Source organism: Dipodomys merriami, unplaced genomic scaffold (genome assembly GCF_024711535.1).
Source record: "Dipodomys merriami isolate MVZ:Mamm:240054 unplaced genomic scaffold, mDipMer1.0.p SCAF_5, whole genome shotgun sequence".
NCBI classification, from domain to species: Eukaryota; Metazoa; Chordata; class Mammalia; order Rodentia; family Heteromyidae; genus Dipodomys; species Dipodomys merriami.
In genome coordinates, this window is record NW_027206068.1 from 22,356,693 (window position 1) to 22,375,247 (window position 18,555).

The 18,555-nt window shown below is 42.2% G+C and overlaps 1 protein-coding gene across 4 annotated transcripts in view; it reads left to right on the forward strand.

Moving 5' to 3' along the window:
* Dock4 (dedicator of cytokinesis 4) overlaps positions 1-18,555 on the forward strand; it is a 431,845-nt gene that overhangs the window by 409,333 nt on the left and 3,957 nt on the right. For 2 of the 4 annotated variants that reach the window (XM_069996180.1, XM_069996181.1), the window contains 10 exons: positions 3,479-3,655; positions 4,418-4,501; positions 6,479-6,598; positions 6,880-7,001; positions 7,343-7,463; positions 8,574-8,655; positions 8,823-8,932; positions 11,350-11,422; positions 13,210-13,323; positions 15,926-15,987. In XM_069996180.1, the coding sequence (XP_069852281.1) occupies positions 3,479-3,655; positions 4,418-4,501; positions 6,479-6,598; positions 6,880-7,001; positions 7,343-7,463; positions 8,574-8,655; positions 8,823-8,932; positions 11,350-11,422; positions 13,210-13,323; positions 15,926-15,987 (1,065 nt within the window). The remainder of the gene's footprint in view (positions 1-3,478; positions 3,656-4,417; positions 4,502-6,478; positions 6,599-6,879; positions 7,002-7,342; positions 7,464-8,573; positions 8,656-8,822; positions 8,933-11,349; positions 11,423-13,209; positions 13,324-15,925; positions 15,988-18,555) is intronic. The other 2 variants (XM_069996182.1, XM_069996183.1) reach the window with 2 other exon arrangements.

An 18,555-nucleotide genomic window follows, 5' to 3' on the forward strand; every position in this document is an offset into this window, starting at 1 on the left:
CCCCATGACCTACAAAAAAAAAAAAAAAAAAAAGAGTTTCACAGACTTTCCTGCCCCGGCTGGGTTTGAACTGTGATCATCAGATCTCAGCCTCCTAAGCAGCTAGGATTACAGGTGTGAGCCACTGGTGCCCAGCAAGATAACAACTCTTTATCCTAGGAACTATCCTTAGTCTGTTGACTTGAAGGGTCGAGTGACAAGGAGGGGTGCGCTGAGACTTTCTGTGCCCTGAGAACATTACCCCGGAAAGAGGACCATGGATCACAAGCCAACTTCTTTGATGTCTTCTTCACACATTCTTTCCTTACTTTCTGGTTTGACAAGATGTTCCATACTCACTTGTATATCTCCTGTCCTAAATGTGAAAAGAGCCATTTCTTTTATTGCTTCTGATTTGGTTTTTTGTTGTTGTTGGTTTGGTTTGATTTGGTTTAATTTGGGCCTTTCCAATACTAGGGGCTAAACTCAGGGATTTCTGCTTGCAAGGTAGGTAGTCTACTACTTGAGCCACATCATCATCCTTTTTTATTTATGTTTTGAATCGAGTCTTTTTTTCCCAAGCCAGCTTGGACCACAAATCCTCCTACTCCTACTTCCCAAATAGCCAGGCTGACAAGTGTGTACCACCACACCTAGCTTTTTATTAGGATATGGAGAAGGGCCCACAAACTTTTTTCCCAGGCTGTCCTCTAATTGTATCCAATCTATCTTCCAAGCAGCTAGGATTATATGTGTGAGCCACCGTACCCAGACAATTCCTAATTCTTCATGTTAAAATATCCAAAGATGGGGCTGGGAAGGTGGCTCAGTGGTAGAGCGCTTGCCTTGCATGCCTGAGGCCCTGGGTTCGATTCCTCAGCACCACATAAGCAAAAAGAATAAAGCTGGAAGTGGCACTGTGGCTCAAGTGGTAGAGCGCTTGCCATGAGCTAAAGAGCTGAGGGATAGCGCCCAGGCCCAGAGTTCAGACCCCACAACCAGACAAAAAAATAAAAATATATATATATATATATATATATATATATATATATATATATATATATATATATATATATCCAAAGATCCCATTGCAGACTGATGAAAATTATTTGATAGTGATTCATTTTTGGAGGAAGAGGGGTTGTTACCAGGGTTTGAACTCAGAGCTTTGTACTTGGTCAGCTGGTACTCTTGCCAATTGAGATATGCCTCCAGCCAAGCGTTTTGCTGATTATTTTGGAGTCAGAGATGGAGTCTTGAAACGCTTCTGCCAAGGCTGTCTTTGGATGGTCATCCTATGGATTTAGAGTTTTGAGTAACTAGGATTACAGGCATGAGCTACCAGAAGACAGCATGGATAGTCTCAATACATCTTTGACTGTCTCCTCACTGTTACTTCTCTTGGGTAATGAAGGAGAGTGATAGAACTGGTAGATCTGATCAAGGCATATTAAATGCATATTTAGACAATCAAAAGAGCATCCTCTTGTACTATTTACTTATTGGTGCTATTAAAAATGGAAGGTGTAAAAAAGTGAATTAATATGTCAGAAGATAGCCCCAGTTACTTTTTGACTCATGGATTGATAATGGGTTGTATCTTCTTAGGCCCTGTGTGGAGGAATCACTGTCCTTACAAATACTTATTTTCCCAGCATCATCCCAGTGACAGACTTGATCATAAATGAAGCTCAGAACCTTTACATATGCTCACTGGCATTGAATTTCTTCCTTTGTAACAAGTGGCCATTTAAATCTTTGCCTATTTCTATTAGGGTTTTTGCCTTTTTAAAAACTGTTTTTGTGTTGTTTTATTACATATATTAATTGTGCAAAGCAGTTTCAGGTGGTATTTTTGCACATGCATATAATGTCATTTGATCATTATCATCCCTTCTATTTCTCTTTCTTAACTTCTCCTTTTTTCACTATTGTAGTGTGTTTCATTATTCTCTTTTTTTATTTTTTATTGTGAAAATACTGTACAGAGGGGTTACAATTACATGGGCAAGATAATGAGTACATTTCTTATCAAGCATTATAGCCTCCTCCTTTGTTTCCCCTTCCCATCCCTTCCCAGCCTTCCCCCGTCCCCCTACCCAATCCTCCCCCCACCACCAAAGTTGTAAAGTTCGTTTTTAACATGACAACTTGTACTTATTGTTGCAACGGGTCCACCTGTATCCTTATTTTCATTATTCTCTTTATGGTTCAACCATATTCAGCCCCTTCACCCTCTCTTTTCACCCTCCCACTTGTCCTCTATAATCAGTCTCCTTGATATTAATTTCTTTTTTTTCCTTAGACCTAGACTCTACCTATGAGGGAAAACATGCATGTCTTTCTGAGTCTGGTATATTTTTATGTAATACCACGATGCTAAAAGTTTGCGTAATCTGCACAGTGCCTTTTTGATGATTACATTTACTGATAGATATCTTCTCATATCATCTTGTTTATCTTACCTTCTCTTTATAGTATCTTTAGTCCATATTCCTAGAACAATATCTTTAGTACATATTCCTAGAACAATATCTTTAGTACATATTCCTAGAACAATGTTTATATTTTGGCAAGCTTTCTTTTTTATTATTATTATTATGTTTAAGTAATTGTACAAGGGATTTGTCACTCAGCTTTTTTACAGTTAAATTATCCTGGATTTTTTTCAGTGTTCATTTAAGATAGACTTGGCAACCTTTTAAAACTCTTAATTTGTTTCTTTCACCAAAAGAACCAGCATTTAAATGTGCTTATTGTAAATCTGAATTACTTTATCACTGGGAGCTTGCTTGGCAGACTTCTTCTAAGGGATTGTCAATGACAATATCAGCCCAATGGCATCTATTTGAAGAGTACTTTTTATCATTTTCACAGTTAGATCTTCTATACAGCCAGTAAGTCATTATGATTTTATTTGACTCCACTTCAACAAATGGGTCCTGAAGTGTTTATATAGGATTATATGGCTGTCTATAACTCCCAACTGTGTGCCATCCTGTACCACCTTATGGTACTCTTTTGTGTGCATATGGGCCCGTATGGGCATATGTCCCCTACTTGACATCAGAGGTTCTCTAGTGCATCTTTGTATCTCCTGTGATACTTTGTTTCCAAGAAGCACTAGAAAGGTGATAATAATATTGAGCATCACTGTATATTTAGTTATTCAAAAGGAAACTATAAGATACTCAGATATTATTTTAAGGGGTATGAGATCGTTGCACTGCCAATATAGAATGGATAACCACTGATTATCCAAAGCCAATTTCATTTGAATATAAAACTCTGTTCTTTGCAGACCTTACTAATGATCAGGTAACTTGGTCTGCCCACCCTTGTCTCTTCTCCAGGATGGCTCTTGATGGAAACTGGTGGACGCTGAGGGGGATCACGATAATGCAGACTATGGGTTGTCTCCTCTGTCTTTCTTGTCCCTTTGTCATCATTGTTGAGTGCTACAAAAGTCAATATATATGTATGTTCATTTGCTTCTCAGGTAGAAATGAGTCCTCTGGAAAATGCAATCGAAGTGTTAGAAAATAAGAATCAGCAGCTGAAGACTCTGATTAGTCAGTGTCAGACCAGACAAATGCAGAACATTAACCCCCTGACCATGTGCCTGAACGGAGTCATTGATGCTGCTGTGAATGGTGGTGTTTCCCGGTACCAAGAGGTGAGGATTAAGTACTGGTGTTGGATGGAAGTATTCTTAGGGTTTTGGGACTCTCTTCTCAAAGTATGTACTCCATATCAATGCATAAACAAATGGCCACAACTGACACAAAGATAGCCCTTGCCAAAATAGAGCAAAAATGATTTTTCCAACATGTGATATTTTGGGAATAAGTTTGTGTGCGTGCGTGTGTGTGTGTGTGTGTGTGTGTGTGTGTGTGTGTGTGTGTGTGTGTGTGTGTGTGACAGAGACAGAGACAGAGATTTGGATGAATGAGAGGCTAGGATTATGCAATGCCTGCCTAAAATAATTCCTCTGCATAAAGGTTCATAGGCATAGAAAAGTTTGATTTTGTGTAGATGATACTTTAAGTGGACTTTTCCCCTGTCTTCTTTGTCCTAGTTAGAAAGATGCACTTATCTAGAATGTGAGACTATCATCTCAGTCACACTTTATTTCTGCACAGAATTCCATATAACTTATTGACATAGGTTTGCTCTTTGTTTTGCCAAGAGAACTGGTTTGCAAGCCTTGATTTTTCCTTTAACAACCTATTCCTTAGACTTCCTTCTGTCCAGCCACACACAGATAGGAATTACTCTATCTGTTCCCCAATGTGGTTTATAATCATGTCATTTCCCCAAAGATGCAAAGTCATATATAGATATAGATACATATAGATATATATAGACATATATAGATATAATCTTCTACTTCCTTGGTAACTCTTCTGAAGTACACTGATTACCCCTCTCTTCCTAGGCATTCTTTGTCAAAGAATATATATTAAGCCATCCTGAAGATGGGGAGAAAATTGCACGGTTACGAGAGCTGATGCTCGAGCAAGTAAGTAGTAGAATTAGATCACCTTCTCACTGTCTTACTTTAAAATTATCTGCGTCGTCCTATGCATTGGTGATCTACCTGTAGTAGATTCCAATTGCCAATTTCTGTTTTTCTTCCTACTTACACGCAAAAATAAATAAAACAGTAGGTTGCCCACCATAACAAATATCTCATGCAGTCTCTCCCTTTACCATGTTCTCTCCCTGAAGATTTTTATAGGCTTATCACTGACTTGTCATAAAAAAATTTTTGGCCTAAGTAAGTTTAGGACACCTCAAAATAGTTGAAGGAGTGCATGAATGAATGCAATTGTTACTCCAGTGCTATAAGAAGGAATGGGCAATGGAGAGCTTGCTTTAGAACAATTTTATGTTTTGCAGACTAAGCCTATAGATTCTATAATAAGGACAAAACTAGATATAACTCATCATTTTCTGCTCCAAATAAGTATTTTTCTTCCTACTTAGCTGCAAAAATAAATAAGACAGCAAGTTGCCCACCATAACAAAATAAAGCCTGGACATTTGAGGCCAGCACACATCAACTCTGAGAGCTTCACAAGCTCCAGACGGTCCTGGGTTTGTCAGGGGGTTGGCATCCTGCCATGAAGCTCAACTTTTATTTCCTGGCCAGTTCTGCTTCTGCTCTACTCTCTAGCAATGATTCCCAGGTTCTTCCCAATGAAGATCTCAAACAGAGTCTCATTTTCTGGATGACCCAACTTGTAACATTATTTAAGTGAAAGGGAGTTCGCCTAACAGCTAGTTTCAAATGAAGGAGAGGTCAGTATGGTGACATTCACATGTATTCCCATTGTTTAAGAAGTCAAGGCAGAGAGATGAACAGTTCAAAGACAGCTTGGGCTAGAGACCTCATCGCAAATTAACAAAACAAAAAAGACTCAACTCAGCACATACCTGTAATCCTAGTGCTGAAGAGGAAGACAGGAGGATAGAGAGCTCAAGGCCAGGCTGGGTAATGTAGGAAGACTGTCTCAAAACCGTAAAATAGGGAAGACTACTAACTCCTACACTTAGTCTCCATGCCTACATCCCTCCCATCCCCTCAACCCAAAGGTCAGCTTCTCCCTTTAGGCCTCAACACGTATTCTACTCCATTTCTTCCTTTCAAAAGTACCTTCATATTCAGCTTAAGGTATTTTTGCCTTTATGCAAAGATGCTGGTGGCAGGTGGGCCTCCAGAGCAATTTCTGCCCCTTTAGGGGAGATGATCGGTGCTCTCTCCCTCTGGGGTCAGTCTTGCTTGACCTTGAGCTATCAACCTCAAATCTTCACAAGATGTAAAGATACAAGCAAGACCTTGTGAATGGATGATGTATTTTTTCTTCCAGACTGTGAAGTTTATTCTTTTGACTATGTTAGCTTGCGGGCATTTGTGAAATATAGACGATAGCTATTGTTCAATCAAAATTTTACACAATACTGAGAGTTGAGCAGAGCAGCGTTGAATCTGTTCATTTTTTCCTTCCTCAACAGGTGTTTGAGACTCTGTGGGAGGAATTAGGGAGCAAAGAAGAACTTGATGGGGAGAGGATGGTCACGTGGGTGAGAGGTAGCTGTCCATAGAAGAGATCCCTGAGGGACCAGCTTTCCAAACACGGACTGGATTCTGACCCCTCTCTCCCCATCCTGAGAACAGGAAAGAGCCAGAGGGCTGCTGACTATTAAATAGAGTATAGTTAAAGATCTCAAATACAGAGCAGAAGAAGCTCAGGGAAAAATCAAATGCCCGAAATAAGCCAGTTCCAAGCTCAAATCCCATTTGAACTGTTAATTCATGTCTCTCAGTTTCCTCACCTGTCACAGGACTGGTCAGATGTAAAGAATGAAAAGAATGGAGTTCATAGTGCACACTTGGTCTGCAGCATAGAAAGCACACAGTTCTGTGCTTGGTCGATGGTAAACACTGGTGAGGAAAAAGTCCCTGATGTGGGTGTCCCCTCATACTGTGATCTAGGCTCAAATTCTGGAATTCGGTTTGGCTGTGCATGAGAAGTTTGTTCCACAAGATATGAGACCCCTCCACAAAAAGCTGGTGGACCAATTCTTTGTGATGAAGTCGAGCTTAGGGATACAGGTATGTGCGCCCAAACATCACTGGCTTCTTGCTAGAGAGCCGATTCAGCGTCCAATAGTGACATCTTTTGGGGTTTCTGCCACACTGCAGCATTTACCAGGAATCCTTCGCATATTACAGCTGGGTTGTCTGCTATTCCCATACTTGCCTTTTATGAAAATAAGTGAGGGATAGAATTTATAATAGATCCCTTGAATGTGTTTATGTACCACGTTAAAAATATGGCACAGTGTGCCCTCTCTCAGGGCTGTAATGGGGTATTTTCTTGATCACACCTCTAGGAGTTCTCCGCTTGTATTCAAGCCAGTCCTGTCCATTTCCCTAATGGAAGCCCTCGGGTGTGTCGGAGCTCAGCGCCCACTTCCATGAGCCCAGATGGTACCAGGGTAATTCCTAGACGCAGGTAAGTCGTATTCAGAATTACCTGACAATTTGCCATCCCCACAAGATGATTTGGCAACGTTCTCTATGGCATCATTTGTTAAATAACACAATTCCTGAACGAAATCCTGAGCCCGCCCTCCAGCTGCATGCATCTGCCGTGGGTAAAACAGCAGCAGTCTGAGAAATGAATTAACTGAAACATTTGATCAGATTGAGGTAAACAGGAGATGAGAAAATAGGATGTCTCTTGTCTTCCCTTGGGCGTTTTATACCATGCCAGCATGTGACAAAGTACAATTGTGAGACTGAGTTAATGACCATGGTTTTTGGTGTTGTTTTGTTTTCCTCTTCTTGACACAGCCCATTAAGTTACCCAGCCGTGAACCGGTATTCTTCCTCCTCCCTGTCCTCCCAAGCTTCTGCTGAAGTAAGCAATATTACAGGGCAATCAGAAAGCTCTGATGAAGTCTTTAACATGCAGGTACTTGATTAGCTTTTTGTCTGCTCGTGTTTTTTTTCCTTTTCTGTCTCAATCTTGAGAGTGTCTGTTCATTCTGCTGTGCTCACGAACAGACCTTCAAGCAAGAACTTGACTTAAGGACCAACTTTTAAACACTCTTATCGCTTTATTGGTCTTTTGGAATCTACAAAGATGTTTCTCTCCAAAATGCCCATCCCTTTAAGAAGACCTGAGCAAGCAGTGGAGAAACCCAGGCGAGCTGCCTGGGGTCAGCTTTGACACTGACTTTGACTACTCTCTGCTTCCTCCATCCTGGATTCATGGAGCATGTTACCACATACTACCTCTCTCTCCATAGTTCCATGTGGCTCTGTAACAAGGAATGATGGGAGAGTCCATTATAAAATGTTGTCTACTAATTATATATATGTATATGTATATTCATATATATTGTAGATATGTAGATATATATATATACAAAGCAAACAATTTTCACTATAAAAGAAAATGCATAATGTTTTAGTTATTGTAGAGGCTACATGACTCTTTCAGTAGAACGTTTTATTTAGATGTTGCGCATACCGCCTTTAGGAACGTTCAGTAAAATTAAGCAAACAGGAGATAAGAAATTGTCCCCTCCTCTGTTCGTGGAAAAGGGCAAAACATGTATCTACCAGTTTATGCTTTGGACATTATTACTATATTTTTTCTGAAGTTCTGGAGTTTGAACTCAGGGCTTTGTGCTTACTAGGTAAGCACTTTGCTTTGAACATTTCAGAAGATCATAAGAAGTCAGAGTCTGTGCTTTTTAGAAGTGCAACTGGTTTTGCTTACACTTTGGTGAAGGAGTAAGCTACTGACTGGGGTAGAATCACAGAATGGAATTGAAACTAGTATGAACGTGTTCTGTTGGCACTTGTGAAAATCACAGATTCTCAATCCAGACAGGGTCCTTATCAGTTTGAGTTAGTAAGGTTTTTCTGGCTATTCCAGTCAGCATGGAAACTGGCCTTGGGTTTTTGTTTTTGCTAATTGGAAAAGAACAAAAAATGCTGTGGACGATTTTGTTTCAAATATGTCCTTGTCATGTGATGCCTCTGAACAGTGTGCCATGATCCTCTGTCCTCACAGCCCAGCCCGTCTACCTCAAGCCTGAGTTCTACGCACTCTGCTTCGCCTAACGTCACAAGCTCTGCTCCTTCCAGTGCCAGAGGTCAGTGCCTAAATGCAGGGGCGGGGGAGGGTGCCCAGAGAACCTTTCAGACCCCAGACACCATGGCTTTACTTTCTCCTGGGATTCATTGCTCCAGCTCCCCTTTTTCCTGCTCTAAGCAGATCCAACACCACCACTTCACTGATGATTCCTTCTTCTCTTCCCAGCTTCTCCTTTGTTGTCTGACAAACATAAACATTCCAGAGAAAACTCTTGCCTATCCCCACGGGAGAGACCATGCAGTGCCATTTACCCGACAGCTGTGGAGCCCTCCCAGGTACTTGTGTGGATGAAGAAGACAGGACCAATGCTGGCCCATCACTGCAGGAGCACACAGGGACTGTGTGCATAACTGCACAAGGGGTGGTAGCGGACCACAGGCCATTTGGGTGACGAGCTACCTCTGTCTTCTGCCTGTTGTTAGGGATTTCTGTCTGAACCATACTTCTGATAGGGATGCAGGGGTCAGTGCCTGTGGTAAAACCTAGGGAAATGGGAAATGCCTGTGTCTTCCATGATCTGACTACATTCCCAGAGAGAGCTGGGCGAATGAGCTGTCTGTGCGTGTGGTTGGCATCTAGCAGAAATCTGGGGATCACTCCTCCTATAGGCAAAAGATACAGGGAAAGGTGGCTGCCAGTTCCTCATGCCTGTGATTACTAATTACTTGCGAGGCAGAAATCAGAAAGATCACAGTTCCAAGGCTAGCCCAGGCACACGAGAGCCCTTCACAAGCAATAGCCATCTGTGGTGCACATTTGTTAGCCTAGCTGTATGGGAGGCTGAGATTGTGAGGATTGCAGTTACAGGCCCACCTGGGTGAAAAAAAGCCTGTGAGACTCCTTCCCTATATTAGAAACTGGGTGCAGTGATATACACCTGTAGGTCCCGGTTTTTCTAGGAAGCATACAATAGGCAGATCACAGTCCAGACACAAGTGCCGGCAAATGAGTACATATTTTTGAGATAGCTCAAAAAGTAACTATCTCAAAAATAACTAGCCAGGCATGGTTGGCTCAAACTTACAATTCTAGCTACTTGGGAGGCAGAAATTGGGGTACTGAGGTTTGCAGCCAGTCTGGGCAAAGGAAAGTCACGGACTCCATCTCCACCAATGACTGGATGCAGTGCATGCACTTGCCATCCCTGCTATGTGGGGAAGAACACAAACAGGAGGATTCCAGTCCAGGTTGGCCCAGCAAGACTCCACCTCAAAAATAACCCACAGAAAAAGGGCTGGCAGACTGGCTCAAGTGGTAGAGCCCTTGCCTTAGCCTGTTAGCAAGCAAGAGGCCGAATTCAAACCTCAGCGCACGTACACACACACACACACACACACACACACACACACACACACACACACACACACACACACACACACACACACACACACACACACACACACACACACACACACACACACACTCTGGAGGAGAAATATGCTACTGTCAGCATTCTTTCCTCTTGCCCCTTATCTACTTAAGCTGTACCTTCGAAGAGGAGGTTCAAAACTAATGATTCATGTGTAGCTCTGAGTTTCACAGCTAATTTGGGACTGATTTAAGAGCGGAGAAAACTAGTTCCTTCTGTCTGTCTGGCTAATTTCTCTGTTTTTCTACACCATCCTGGCAGAAGTCTGTGGCTGCATCTGGAAGTAGATGAGAGCGAGTGGGATTTGGCTTGATTGGTTGATCTTTGCTGATTGTGTGATCTTCTCGAAAGTCCCAGGAAACCTTCCCTGCACAGCAGTGATGTCTGGCAGAAATGATATCGGAGTGCGTCTGGCTGAACCAGATAACCAGTTTTACTTCCCTTTGTCATGGCTGTTTCAAGGGGACTTTGCAGTGTGGCCCATCTGCTTTAGGTCATGTTGCCAGCGTGAGGAACTTGGAACACCTCCCTGATTAAACCCCTGAGTTTTCTGCTTTGGAAAAAAAAAAACAAAACTGAAGCAGTATGTATGTAGTCAGAATTACAACAGTTCACATGGCTGTGGTGCATTTTATTTGAAAGGACTTGATACTTTAAAAAATGTATAGTTGGCAGGGCCATGTAACATTGACATTTTAGATAGGTTAAAGATGACAAATTTCTGGGTGCTGGTGGCTTACATCTGTAATCCTAGCTACTCCAGATGCTGAGATTCCTGAGACTTGTGGTTCAAAGCCAGCCAGAGCAAGAAAGTGACTGTTACCTCCAATTAAACACCAGAAAGGCCAGAAGTGGAGCTTAATTATTATTTTAATTATTTGCTTATTTAATTTATTTAATTATTTACTGTGTTTTTATACCTGTCGTAAGATTATAAATTGTAGGGAGGTTTAAGTCCACTCACTTCAGACTTTTATTTTTTGGTAAGTTCATATTTCTCCCCTAATTTTTATCTATATTTCATATTTCCAGTCTAGCTTTTATATTTATGTAGAACACCATAGCTTAGCTATAATTTAATGCATATTTCCCATATATTCAATAGGACTGTTCATTAGAATCACTTACCATTTAAACACCATGCTCTCTTTCTCAAAACCTGAGTCTTTTCTCCTTAAGTATAATTAAATTCTTTGTTCCCAGGCTCATCTTACCCCATAGAAACCATTCTGAACAAAAAGTTTGCATAAGGAGGTGATCATGTCACTTTGGCTCACATGTCACTGTACTGCATGGTAATGGTAGACTCTCGTCCCTTTCCAGAGGATGCTGTTGAATCATATTGGTGATGGAGCCTTGCCACGCAGTGACCCAAACCTCTCTGCTCCTGAGAAAGGTGAGTGTGAGCCAGTCCTCATCAGTCCTGAGATGCCTAGGGGTTTGTTTCGCCCTCATTTTCTCCCTTTCGTGTGTCACGTGGAAGGCAGAGCTCCAGATCCTTCCTGCTCAGGACTAGCTCAGGACTTTGTTCTTCAAAATTCATGAGGTCAATCATCCATGATGCTTTCATCGTCAACAATGTACTTGTGAGACTTAATGTGAGAATGTGAGTGAGTAGGAATCCCCCTTCCCCGCCCCTGCTGTGTTTCAAGATTTTTGTTGTCATTCATTGACTCACCTGGGCTAGGCCTGCTCTTCCAGAGACCAAGTTGCCAATGAGGCTACTACTTCAGCACAATGAAAAGAGTAACTTCCCAGATTGATTCTGTGCCCCATGCCCTGTCTCCCTCACAGAGCTCCTCATTCAGCCAGCTCATCCGTTGTTTGTGGTAATGCAGCTATGGCTCTTTTACAATTAACTACTGTTTAAGAATTGCAATGCAGTGCATAATGGAGTGTGCCCTGCCTCAAGGCAAATGAGAACTAAACACATGCATAGTGGTAATCCAATTGGCATCAGTATGGGCAACTCTACAGAAGAGTGGGTTAACTGTCACTTTTACAACTATGGAGGTGGGGCTTGCACAAGCCACTCACCCATTTGCCTCCCAGAGAGCCAGGCTTCAAAAATACGAATGCTGTGTTTCCCCCTTCTCCCCCAATAAATCATCATGAGTTTGCAAAGAAATGTCCCGGTAAAGTGCACTTTAATTGCACTCATTAAGAATGAGACTGCATTACCATTTGAGGACACTGATACATTAACATTGAAACTTTCTAAAGCAACATAGATATTAGCGAAGGCCTCTGGCCAAAATTATTTTAGAACAGGAAATTAGCCTTAATGTTGTAAGTCAAGTGTTTATCTTTGCCAGCAGAATTTAAGAATGTGCTATTGTTCTCACCTCTTCTACTCAAGAAAAACCACAAGGCAAATTTAAAAGGCATGGCGGGGCAGGGGGGAACGTCTTTTAAAAGCAATTCCATCCCTATTAAACCAAAGCAGTAATTTAATGAGACAATGTGCAGTTCCCCAGTATGTCCATGAGATGGCAGTATCTGCACAGGGAACAATCTCTTGGACGGTAACTATTAGAGCTCATTGCTGGGCAGTGACTTCCATAACCTGTGTAATTGTTCCAGTTCCCAGTGGGCCCGTTCTATATTCTTACATCTTAATGAAGCCCAGAGCAGACAGATGACAAAATAAGAATAACTGTCAGAATCCCAAATTATTATTCTTAACAGCATACTTCACTATGATCTATTGATTTCAGGAACAAGAGTCCTTTTTTTTTCAAAGAATTGGTCAGTGAGGTGACATGGCCTGGCCAGGAGTTCTGCCACCCAGTTGAAATATCATGCTATTGCCTACTCCTATTTTGAGTGCCATTTATCCAGAAGTCGCCACTACAAACCTGATTTTAAAATACAGCGATGATTATCATCTTCCTGTTTTCCCACAACTGTACATATTGCAATGTAGAGATTTGTAGTCATGTTTGACAGCTTGAGAAAAATGAGAGACTTGCTATCACCCAATTAGTGTCAATTGTTAGATAGCCAATTAACAAAGGTTTAATATGCTGGAGGTTTCTTGTTTGTTGGTTTTTTAGGTGTTTTTTTTTAATCCCTTTGATTTTTTTTTTTTAAATTCTGGATAGTTCTAAGTTGCTGCTGAGATCTCAAGCATTGGGAAGGAAAGCTGGACCATGTGTTTTTAGCTGTGTTATTCCCTTCCAGCTGTGAATCCCACCCCTAGCAGCTGGAGCCTGGACAGTGGGAAGGAAGCCAAGAACATGTCGGATAGTGGGAAACTTATCTCCCCCCCTGTCCCTCCAAGACCCACACAGACTGGTGGGTATTTGAAGCCTCTGACTAATCGCTCTATAAAATAAATTTTATTGGCACTCCAGCATGTCCTGAATTCCTCAGAGAAAGGTAGGAATGTGATCGCTGAGGTAAAACCTGGGGCAGCTACGTAATTTGCTTCTTGTGCTTCCCTTTCCTGGACTTGGGCTACACTGAGTCAGACAATGATGGGCCCCCAGGAAGCCCCTCTGGCAGGGTTCCTAGGGTGCCCGGCTCCACGCCCCATCCTCAGCCCTCTAACCCAGGAGGCCACTCACATGCCCTCTGTGCTTTGCTTGCAACGCCTGATTCTTACCAACGTTTGCTAACTCAGCTGCTTTTTCCAATCTAATTCTGGATTCATGCCGAAGTTTCAGTTGCCCCTGCAGAGGAACTAAGTAACTGTGACTTTAGTGGGCTTCTAGCATCCAGAGTTATCTGCCGCTGGAAGAAATGGTGTTTCTCACAGGGCTGATTCAGGGGACTGTGTCCTTCAGGGTTGTTTCAAGAAGCACGTTCTCCAGCCTAACCTCAGACCTACTGAATCAGAATGTTAGGGTTTCTGAAATAATCATCAGTGCTTTATTTGTTATACCTTACATATAGTCCTCCTGTTTTCTTTCTTTTTTTCTTTTTAAGAAAAGAAAGTTGACCTTACTATTTTAAAAAATAGTGTCTCACACCTGTAATCCTAGCTACTCAGGAGGCTGAGATCTGAGGATTACAGTTCAAAGCCAGCCCAGACAGGAAAGTCCATGAGACTCTTATCTCTAATAAACCACCAGAAAACCAGAAGTGGCGCTGTGGCTCAAGCGGTAGAGTGCTCACCTTGAGCTGAAAAGCACAAGGACAGCGCCTAAGCCCAGAGTTTAAGCCCCTTGACCAACAAAAATAAAAAATAAACTCGATAAGTACCCAGTTCTAAATTAGTCAAAGCCAAAAGTCAAGTCACTTACAATTATTGAAAAGGTCAGATATGGTAGCACATGCCTGCAATCCCGGCTACTGAGGAGGCAGAGATGAGGAACATCATGGTTTGAAGCCGGCCAGGGCAAAAATGTTAGCAAGGCCTCATTCCAACCAATAAGCCAAATATGGTGGTACATACCTATCATACTAGCTACACAGGAGACAGAGGTAAGACAGGCCATCCCTGAGCCAAAACATGAAGCCCTGTCTGAAAATAACTAAAGCAAAAAAGGGCTTAAAGAGTGTGGCTCAAGTGGTAGAGCATCTGCCCAGCAAGCATAAGCCTTGAATTCAAACTGCAGTACCACCTCCCGCCCCCAAAAAAAATTCAGAACTCTAACTTTACTGTTTATTATAAATCAGTGGGATAACGGAAGATTAAGATTCATCAGCAAAATTGTCTGTGTTTCATTCATGATGAGCATATATGTAGGCAGTCTCCAACTTAGCCTGGCTGTGTCAGTGAAGATGGGAACTGGAAAGGCATTTTTTTTTAAAGGAGCCAAGCATTGATAGGTATTATTAAGGAATAATAATATTTGGTAGTAGAATCCTAGACCAGTTCAAAGCTAACAATAGAGGTACGGGTGGGGCTATTGGAGGTCTGTGGAAATCTCTTCCTCCAGAGAAGTGCTCAGGGCATGTGCACCTCACGATTGATGGGAGAGGAGGACTCAAGCAGGTGTTGGAAGGTGATGTGTTGGACTGTGTGCACCGAGAGATGGGGAGGCCACTCTCCCTGGTCCCCTGGGATCAGCGCTCCCTGGTGACCTTACCTTTCATAGTTACCTTGACGGGGCTGCCGTCCCTTCTGCACTGACTTCTCTCATGGTCTGTCGTGATGTCCTCATCTGTGCTCATGTTGTGGGTCTCTGTCACTCTCTGTCTTTCTTCCTTTCAACCTTGCTGTAGTTTTCTTGCCAGTTAGAAACCTGAACGTGACCGCTGGGAGAGTGGCAGCTAATTACAGAGCAACTTGCCTGCTTTCAACCGAATTCTCTCTGTGGATGGCAAAGTGTGACTCCCTCCCCCCCCCAAAAAAAAAAAAAACCCTTGCCCTCACCTTCCTGTTCATTCTCCTGGGCCACGTGCTTTAGGCAGCTGGCTTGATCCATGCATTCACAGAGCAATGCTCTGTGAGGCCCAAGAAGCCCTGAGCAGCCCGTGGGAAGAGCAGAGAAATCCTTTGTCCTTGCTATGATGGTAGGATAGTGATGGCATGCACAGATACCCATCTAAGAGATGAAGAGAAGGCTCACCATTTGAAGAGGGATGTTCCTGGGCAGGATCATGTGTGGGTCATCTGTTCTGGGAGGGGAGGAATGGGGAGGATGGGTTAATGCACTTCCATGGCATGCATAGAGAGACTAAGCGATGGGAAAACACCTTGAGGCTGGGCCAGCTTTTGGTTCGCACACAGTGCTTTCAGCATTGCCGTGGCTGGTCCCCGTCTTGGTCACATCATCCCTCGTGAGCAGTCTGCTCCAGATGGGCATCGTGTAGTTTCTCCCCACCCCTTGCTTCAGAAGCTCTTCCGCACTGGGTTATGTGTCTGGGTTTGCACACAGTGGAGGGCACTTGCAGATACTCAGCTGTCTGGTTTTTTCTTGGCTGACATGTTCTCTCTTTCCGTTTACAGCTTCGCCAGCAAGACACACCACATCAGTGTCCCCCTCGCCGGCCGGCCGGTCCCCATTGAAGGTACAGGCTCTCCTTAGGCTGAGGCTAGAGACTGGCCCAGGTCTATTTATTTCCTAAGTCTCATCCCAAGTACCTAAAACGGTGCTTTTATTCACACAAACAAAGGAAGAGGGAGGGGGAAATGAGGAAGAAAAGATGATTTCTTTTGTTGTTTTTTCTTTTGGATTATGAGCCTCTTCTCTAAATAATAACAACGAGCACCTAAAAAACTAGAGTCAGCATGTCTCCTCAACGAAGGTAAGAAATATGATCCCATGGCCAGGTGCTAGGAACTCACATTTGTAATCCTAGGCAGCATCTACTCAAAGGACAGAGATAATAAGTTTGAAGCCAGCCTGGTTAAAAAGAAAAAAAAAAGTTCATGAGACTCCAGCTCATCCATTAGCTAGACACAGTAGTGTCTACCTGTCATGCTAGTGGGAAGTGTAAATAGGAGGATTATGGTCCAGACAGGCCTAGGCAAAAAAAAAAAAAAAACCAAGATCCTGTCTCAAAAAAAAGCAGAAAATTCTAGCTCAAGAGGTAAAGTGCCTGCCTAGCAAGCATAGAGCCAGCCTGTATTGTCCCACCTGAAAAAAGGAGAAGGGAGAAAAGAAAGGAAAAAAAAAAAAAAAAAAAATATATATATATATATATATATATATATATATATATATATATATATATATATATATATATATATGGTCCCTGGATAACTCCCTGAACATTTCCAGCCTATTGTTTTGGGTTAGAGCACATCAAAAACACACACACACACACACACATTTATATTAAAAAACGTCAAAATCTAAATATTCTGTGGGTTGGGAGGGTGCTTTGTTTGATTTGCATTTTTGTTTGTTTTTGATTGGGGGAGGGTTACTTCTTTAGGGGGTTGAAAGGGTGGTTATTTTCTTGGGTTTTGTTTTTTGGCCGTTCTCATCCGCCTCATCCATCTAAATTCATCCAAACTAAATTTCACCGTTTCATCTCTTATACCCCATTTTATACCATGAATGTAATTTACATTCAAAATGCATAGTCTACCATGGTAAAAATGGATTTTAAAAAAATCTGAGGACCACCGTAGGAATGGGTAAAGGTCAGACATTTGAATTGGGCAGGGTGTTTTACATCTCTAAATATCCAGATCCCTCCTGAAGATAAAGCACAATATTTAGCTTCTATCCAAACTGAATCAGAGCGGCTGCAGGGCTTGTCGATGCATAGGAGAGGCTGGAGCTCCTGGCTGCACCAGAAGCAAATAAGAGCGGTTGAAGGAAGCCTTGAAAAAGTGACTTCGGAGTTACACACTCTGGGTTTCCTATTGATGAGAGAATTCCAGCTAATGTGCAAAGGACAAATTAGCCTCAGCAAATGTAGGGGGCATGGTGCATCTGTGCTGCTAAGGATAGATAGCAAGAATCTGGGAAACAATGAGAATAGTTGGAAAAGAAGTGTGATTTCATTTGCATCACCACAATTTCTGACGTAGAAACCTGCTAGTAAATGCAGATGCTTTGCAGGTTTTGTTGCCATTCTGCCATGCAGCTGTTACCATAAAGTCTACATGATAGCATTTGCTTTGGAAGCCATTGCTTGTCATCCTGAAGAGGAAGGGCAGCAACTTGACTTTTCTTTAAGAGTTTCCACATGTTGCTATGCAATTATCATCTGTGTTTTTTGACTTGATTATGCAGGTTGATTATAAGACCACAGGTTAGCTAGGAGATTAATTCCTAATGGGCAAAATGCACTCACAAGCCGAGCATGGATAATTCACACCTGCAATCCTAGCCACTCAGAAGGCTGATGCCTGAAGGATCTCAGTTCAAGGGCAGCCTGGAAAGGAAGCTCTGTGAGAATCTGCCATTAAAATAACCAACACACAGCTGGGCTGGATGTGTGACTCAAGTGACAGAGTGCCAGCTGAACATGTAGAGCTGTATGAAGGCAAGTCCCTGAGTTCAAGCAACCAACAAAAATCAAAAAGCATCCACAGGCTGAATGTGTTCAGGTAGCAGCTGTCAAACTGTCTGAGTTAGCATGCTGGCAGATACTATGTCTCTCCGGACCTGTATTTTTACAAGCCACAGGCTGTGTTGTAATTGTCTTCACAAATGGGGCCTGAAAAAGAAGATAGATGGAATTCTTGTGTTGTAACTTCAGTTTTCATTTAGAGGGCACACTACTACCAAGTTGTGAGTTTTGCTGTCATTAGAATGCAGGTCACACTGCCTTCACCAATAGACTTTGATTGGATTTTTTTTCTCCCAACAATTAAGTGACAGGATTAGTCTGTTAGAGAAGACTGGACTTAACCTGCCTTGTTTTGCTGTTGAGGTCTAAGTTTTGACAAAGACAGCAGTGAATTTGTATCTGCTAGTTGCTATGCTTAATTTGCAAGGATTTGTATGTATCAATGCTGTTTTTGTTTAAAACTGGAGAGCAAGGTAGAGTTAGCCTGGGGAAGTGTTTTCTCCAAGTGTGTTCTATGGAACATGCGTTTATAGGACATTAGGTGATAAGTGAAAAAATAGTGTGTGGTCAAATAAGCTTAGAAAGCACTGGGCCAAAACAATGTTGTTT